This window comes from Citrus clementina, unplaced genomic scaffold, assembly GCF_000493195.1.
Source record: "Citrus clementina cultivar Clemenules unplaced genomic scaffold, Citrus_clementina_v1.0 scaffold_2, whole genome shotgun sequence".
NCBI lineage: Eukaryota > Viridiplantae > Streptophyta > Magnoliopsida > Sapindales > Rutaceae > Citrus > Citrus x clementina.
Genome location: NW_006262688.1, coordinates 11,287,541 through 11,295,228, shown reverse-complemented (window position 1 = coordinate 11,295,228; position 7,688 = coordinate 11,287,541). Strand labels below are relative to the sequence as shown.

Below are 7,688 nucleotides of genomic sequence, written 5' to 3'. Positions count from 1 at the left end.
ATTTTTTCTGGTCATTAAATATTTTACGATAATAACTCTTTTATTTATTTATTTATTGCCAGCTTCATTTTCAAATCGCCTTAGCTGACCTTTGAAGATCTGAACATTAATTCACAGAGATTTCATTTGAGTAAATACGTCATTAAAGAAGATATTATCAGGCACAGGAAGAAGTGAGGGCAAAGTCGTAAAATCAACAGACCGGTTTAGTTTTTAGTTCAGTTCAGACTAGAGTGGGAAAAAGCCCAGTAGGCTCTTGAAACCAGAAAATTACCCACGCCGACGTGTCCAAAATCTGCTTTCACCTTTCTACCTGTAGTAGGAGTAGTGCCTCTTCTTTCGTTGTTTCTTCTTAAACTTAAGGGCTGCTTGCCTGCCTGCTTCAGCGGTTCCGCGATTCTCCTCTGCTTCTCTCCTCTCATCTCCCTTGCGTCATCCTTATCCTGCGCATATCCGGTACGTTATCCTACGCACCGCCTCTCCCCCCTTTTTCACTTCATGGATCTCAATAATCTCATATTCGCTCGTCCTTCTCTTTTCTTTTTTAATTTCAGCACTTTAACTAAAATCTCCCTTTATGTTATTTTGTTCCCATTAAATCCCTTCTATTTATTATTATTATTATTATCATTATTGTTATTGAAAAAATCGCTGTTATTTTTTCCCAAAAATAATATACCTTTTCCCTTTTGCTTTTTGTTTTGTTTTGTTTTTTTAAGACAACATGGAATAATCGACACATACGTACAAATTAAGCCAACTTGCTCAAAACGATATGTTTGAAGATTTTGAATCTTGCAGGCATTTTGTTGGCCCTCCGAGAACAATTTGAAGAAACTAGGATATAATTAGAATACAATTAAGCAGTTTTTATTTTGCTTCTTTAGGTTTAGGATTGCGTTAAAAAAAAAAATCCAAGCAATCGATTTTCAGATGATTTTTGGGGGAATACCAGCTGAGGTATTCATATTTAGTTGTATACAGTTAATAAGAATTGTGATGTATATTTATTACTATGTGATCATTTACTGTTTGTTCAATCAAGATTGGCAGAGAGGGATGAGATAACTGTCATGCAGATCTATTACCGTGGATTTTCGTCACAAACCAAGATCAAAGTGTTCAACTGCATCTTTTATCGTAGTTGCAGCTAGTGCGGGTTATTTCTACCAAAGACGTTATCGGCTTACTGATATCAGTTCAGTTAAGTTGGTACCGTCTTTACATCATGCCATATTATATACAGAGACTTTACAATACTTGCAGAGCAGCATTCTCGCCTGAAGGGCCCGTCACGGATGAAGCCCTTGAGAGAGTTCGTGCTATGTTAGGTATTGAGAACTGGCTCTTAGTTGTCTTATTTTATATTTATTAATGAACTTATTTAAACACTTTATAGTTTGTACCACTTTAAAGTCAGGCATGCAAAATTGTTTAGTTGGTATATATAGGAAATACGGCATGATCGTTGATAGCAATTCTTTTTTTTCGGTTCTCTATATCAATTATTAAGCAACTGATTAGATTTCGGAATTTTTGTTGAATTTATCATTTCAACACAAATGGTTAATTACTCTTTGTTTTAGTTTTTAGTCAAAATTGGTGTTTTGAACTGAGAGCAGGTCTTTTTGAGTTTTCCATGTTTGTAATGACATAGCACCCAATCACCTTTTAAATAGGCCAGCATGTGTGCTTATTGTAGGAATTAAAAGTAATTCCTTCATGTATAATTACACAGGGTATCTTCTTGCTTATATGATGAGGATGTATTTTAGCTTCTTCTTGGATAATTAGTCTTGCTTGCTTTGAAATTTGTTCGAATGTTTTATGTGATCTTCCTGCTGTATTTAAGAAGTCTGTTTACCTTTCACTCAACATGGCTTAACGTGGTATTGTCACTGTCAGCTTAAAAATGAGTTTAGTTGTAAGATTCTCAAATGTGATATTCAATGTCTATAGATATTATAAGCAAATTTTTTAGGTAAGCACCATAGATCCTTGTGTAGGCTTGCCAATCTTTATGGTTCATTTCAGAATTTTTGATTCTCTAGCTTGTTAAATCACTTTTTTGGGGTTGGTAGGAACTACTGAGTTAGTCCCAAAGTTCTGTTAAGAACATTTCCAGGAATTAATCATGCAAGTGGTAACACAATGTTCAGTTGTATGATTGAGAATATCTTAATACTAAACCACATCATTCATATCATATAATATTTTGCATGAAATGAAATGGGGCTGTATTAGAGAAGAATTGATGTTAGTCTTTTTTTTTTTTTTTTCTCTAAACTACATTTTTGCCGTTTCTGGTTTGAATTCTATGCTTAGTTTTCATTTTAAAGTTTTTCTTATTTTCCATACTTCTGCTGTCACACCAATTTAAGGTTTTCGACGAGAGGCATCTTCCTTTCTTTTCAGGCATAAAACATTGTCTAGTACACTTAGGAAAGTTTATAGGAAACAGATTTCGCATTATCATGGCTAAATTTTTCCTTATTAGTTGCGTGTACTTCTTGAAATTTTATTAATTGTACAAGCTGCGTACTTGTTTGGACTACAAGCATCGTGGGTTTACTCATGTTTGTCATACTTCTGGCAAGTTTATTTTCCATTGACTGCACTGCTTACTGTTATGCTGAGGGAGAAAAGACTTATTTGGAGAAGATACCCGCTTTGCCTGTCCTCTACAAGTGATTTTTTGGAATTGATGTGCTTGTTTGCCATATGCATGTAACTTGTATATCACGATGGTTTATTTCATACTTCCATGCTGTGATGTTTGTGACTTGTGTGTTTCTTTTAACAGCAAATGCATTTCTTGCATTTTTGAAGTTAATACATTTTGCAGTATGTTGATATTCACGTGAAAGTGCAAGTTAGATTTATTTATGGAGTTCTTTATTGTCCTCCCCATGTTTATGCTTACATTAAATTCCAGGTTCTTAACTTCATTGTTGGGGGTCTTTCCATATTAGCTGTGCTCTATATAATCCCAGATATTATTTTATTTCAGACAAAATCAAGCCTTCAGACGTAGGTCTCGAACAGGAGGCGCAATTGGTACGTAATTGGCCAGGTCCTGTGCTTGAACGCAATGGGAGGCATCCATCACTGGCTCCAATCAAGTACCTGCACTTACATGAATGTGACAGCTTCTCTGTAAGCACAGCTTCAAGATGCCAGTAATTAATTGCATACTAATTTCTAAGCTAAAACGCACTCTGCCGGTTCAAAATTTCATTATATTTAAACGCAATCAACTTTTTCCATTATTGCATTTCTATATTCGAAACTTGAAAATTGGATTAGTGAAACCCCTTTCGTTTTTCATCTCCATTTTTTCCCAGATAGGTATTTTCTGTATGCCACCATCCTCCATGATACCCCTTCATAATCATCCAGGAATGACTGTTTTGAGCAAGCTTGTCTATGGTTCCTTACATGTCAAGTCATATGATTGGCTTGATTTGCCTGAGCCTGAAGATCCATTGCAAGGTGTGTTCTTTTGGCATATTTTATGCCCTCTTCAATTGACTTTCTTAATCCTTTTATGTCACTAAACAATACCCAGAGCTATGCCCTTGCTTTTAGAACTTAAATTGCACTCTCTTTTCTAACATTTATTGTTTTTGGAGTCAAGTAATTCGTTTTGAGAAATGAAAATACCTAAATCATGGTAAACTCTTTTCTGTTTGTCTAAAACTTTAAATGTGCTCATCTTTCCAAACCTATCAATCTTTGGTATAATTTCTGCTAGTTGATAATAGAAACGTCTTTTGTGTTTTTTAATGATAAGATGGTTATATTTCGATATGTAAATGTTGTATAAATCTGTTTAATCTTTATATTCTATATTTGTAGTTGTTTCTTATGTGACTGGTGGCTATTGAACTTTGTGTTGAAAAAGAATTTGCATTGAATGTGCCATAAGGTAAAACAAGTGTATAAAGGCAGCTTGGGAGATGAGAAAATCATGGATAGCATTTTTCTACCAAGATTTGTATAATTTTCTTTTTTTTCTTGATGTTAGGGGTGATGCTTGTTTTGACGTCAGTATGCCTTTAGTTCTGCCAATTTGTGTTACTAATTAGTAGAATTTTTTCCATCTTTTTCTCATAAAAGCCCTTTGGCCTTTCATCTACTGAGTAAAGCATTTGGTAACTAGCTGCAATATAAATATTCTAAGCAATGTGTACCTAAGAAAAACTATCATTCAAATAGTCTTGGTTATTAAATTTCATGACTTGTCAATATCATTTACTACCAACTAGTCTGAGAATGCCTTTACCACTTTATAATTCAACTTCTGGTTGTTGAAAATTGATTTAATGTGGTTATCAAAAGTAGAACCTTGTGCCCCCTTCTTTTTTTTTTTTTTAAGTGTGATTTTCTTTATGTGCTTTAGTATGTAATGAAATTTAAAGAAATCTATATTTCTGCATTTTTTCTTATGCACGGGATTGATTGAGGTAGTGATATTGATTGAAGTAACAATAGTATGAATAATAATATGGTTCATATTGAAGTAACAATAGTATGAATAATAATATGGTTCATATTGAAGTAACAATAGTATGAATAATAATATGGTTCATTCTGTGTAATGACAGAAATCTTTTATTACGTCATACGTTTTGACATTATTCAATTCGTTGGAATAAAGTGAAGATTTTGTGAGCCCAGGGACAATGATTCAAGTATTTTTGCATAATAAAATTTTTTCCAGCTTACTGACAGCCTTGTAGAAATCTTGTAGATCTGATGTGTCTTTCTCGCATTGCTCGAACACAAAGCAAGTTCTCCAAACATTATTTTCAAATGTTGGCTTCATAATTCTCATGTGTTGCTGTCTTTGATTATTGTGGTAAACTTTTCTGGGCATCTAAAATTGGCTGAGCTTGAACCTTATTAGTTTCATGTGGAGATTTTTGAGATTGTAGGTGGCCCTTTCTTGGCTTACAACATACATAGGAACCACTAATATTTTCTGTGTGTTAATGGAAAATAAGTTATAGAAAATGTTTCTTTGAAACTTATTTTAAATTTGTTTGATGTGTTTCTTGGTAATTATTAAATTAAGTTGTTTGGTTTTTATTTATTGAAAAAGAGTAACATATGTCGGCTGCTTGATGTTTCAATACAAAAAGAATTTGATAACCGATTAAATAATGCACCTATTATGAGGAATGTTTTACACTGTAACTACTTCAATTAGCTTAAGAAGATATGGTTAGAGAGAAGTGAAAGCTGAGAATATTTAAATTCAATGGCCAAGATGCCCTAGCTAAATGTATTTGTTATTTTGGTTGATCTATCTTCTTGGAGAGTGGCATTCAGGAGGTAGCTGTTCATAGCATGAGCGCACAACGGGGGAAGCAAAGTTGTTTGCAAGCCATCATGCTCTTGTTAAGCAAATAAGATGGCACAGTCTGTCTTGATGAGGGCTTCTCAGGACCTGATCACTTGGTCATATATTAAAAGTCTAGAAACATGTCAGTTGGATGTGCTGTGTAATTAAAATCATGAAGTTGATCTGGATTATTGGCTTAGTCATTTGTGTCATCTTATAGTTAACAAAATGTAGGGACATGGACATATTAGCTGATATGAAATCTTTTTTAATAAAAGAGTTTTTGAGCAGATTATTTCTAGGATTGATGTTTAATAGTTTTAGTTTATCGTCTTCATGTATGAATATAGAGATGAATTGCTTTTGTGACCTATGATAGTGATTTTTTACATTTGGAGTTTTTGAACTTTTTATTAAATGTTCTTGCTTGATCTCTCTTTATCCTGCTCCTCCTACCATTTCGACAGGTAGGTGGTCGCAAATTTTATCTTAATTAAAGTTTTGACCATTCACAAGAAGTCATAATTGGTGGTTTGCAGCAAGACCTGCGAAGCTTGTTAAAGATACAGATATGACAGCCCCTTGTGGGACGACAGTTCTTTATCCCACAACCGGAGGGAACATTCATTGTTTCAGAGCCATAACTCCCTGTGCTATCTTTGATATCCTCTCCCCTCCATACTCGGCAGATCATGGGCGACACTGCACTTATTTCCGGAGATCTCCAAGAAGGGATCTTTCAGGTAATGAAATTTCTTTTGTATTATGTAATGAATAATGATTATTGCTTTTGGTTATGAATAGTTATCACATGTTCTTATTAAGTAACTTATTCTGCTGGTACTAGTTTTCATTCTATTTTCCTGTCTTGCTAAATGAAGGTGAACTCGAAGTGAATGGAGTTACTGTCTCTGAAGTTTCCTGGCTAGAAGAGTTTCAACCCCCTGACAACTTTGTGATACGAAGAGGGCATTACAAGGGTCCAGTTATTAGAACTTGAGAAATCTTGTTTCATGTACCATGCATGCATTCTAATGATATTGGCTCTTCATATTATGGGGAATAGAAGGGAAATTGTTCATGGGTTGTCAATAGCCTAGGCAATAATTTTTTTTGGGGCTATGTAATTTAGGCATTGGGCGTGTACATATTATTATACACCATTGTAGTCTTTTGATTTACTGACCTCACGCGTTAGTAGTGAGATAGTGACTGAAAGTTGAGAGACATCGCGGACGCTATTCTTGTTTGAATTTGTTGCTCAATGACAATAATAAGATAATATCCTTTTGTTTATCTTTGTTTGAGAGCTGGGTCAGTTTGGGCGTTTGGTTCTTCTATTGTCTTTAGTTAGTGAAAAATATTTTCTGGGAGCAGGTGATTGAAGCGCAACACAGCATCAGGATCTTTAAGATGCTTACTGGCTGCTCTTTCCACACTTCCACTGCAGTGTTTGTGTAGAGACTTCCACTGCAGTGTTTGAATAGATACTTTTACTTTTTCTTGAATAATATATATATATATATTTGCTAGATCATTGAGTCATTCATTTCTCTTGAAATCTCTTCAATATTTACGTCTACACCCATCCTTCTTTAGGGATTGAGGTTCTTATTTATAGTGACAATTTTGTGTTTATGATCAAGGATATTTGGGATTTTTTTTTGCTTATATGAGCTTTTTCAATTCTTCAATGTTAGGATTAGTTGCAAGTGGACTCTCCATTCGTTAGAGAAGATCACCAAGATTTTGTGATCCGCTGCCGCACTTATTCCAATTGCAAGACCTCGGGTCAAATTGATATTGATATATCGATTCGATCCTGGCTGATGAAAGTAATTCTTTTTCGAAATTAAGTTGTGAAGCTAAACCATAGTTCAGTGGTTTCTGTTCCCTGTTGCATAATAATATATGGTTGATGCATATAGCAAACAACTTTTTTCCGCCCTTCAAAGCTTACGTCGAAAACCCTAGGTTTCTATAACTTGGTACGTGTCTCTAATTGATCATAAAGCGAATTGAGCAGACGGTGGTTTAATTTCATCTGTAACAACAAGACAATGCCTTTGCAGTTGAGTTACACAAGTTTCATACTTGCATGATGGAGTCGTATATGATAATATGAACATGAATATATGATTCTAGAGAGTAGAGACGGATTGCCTCAATATATAGAAGCCTACCAAATGCCTTATCATTCAATATGGAGCTCATAGTAGGAAGATACTTGCAAAATTACTTGGTGTCGTTGACAGAGTGAAAGGAAAAATGAGCAAATGCTCTTTAGATTTTTCCTAACAGCGGCATGATAAACTATAAAGCAAATACATGGGGATGAATG

General features: G+C 34.4%; 1 protein-coding gene across 1 annotated transcript; it reads left to right on the top strand.

The window, feature by feature from the left end:
* The first annotated feature begins 247 nt into the window (after positions 1-247).
* LOC18051953 (plant cysteine oxidase 5) lies at positions 248-6,647 on the top strand. Its single transcript, XM_006446744.2, has 6 exons — positions 248-456; positions 1,046-1,331; positions 3,011-3,156; positions 3,345-3,492; positions 5,887-6,090; positions 6,229-6,647. Exons 2-6 carry the CDS (start codon positions 1,229-1,231, stop codon positions 6,345-6,347), a joined length of 720 nt encoding a protein of 239 aa, XP_006446807.1. The 5' UTR covers positions 248-456; positions 1,046-1,228; the 3' UTR covers positions 6,348-6,647.
* The last annotated feature ends 1,041 nt before the right edge of the window (positions 6,648-7,688 follow it).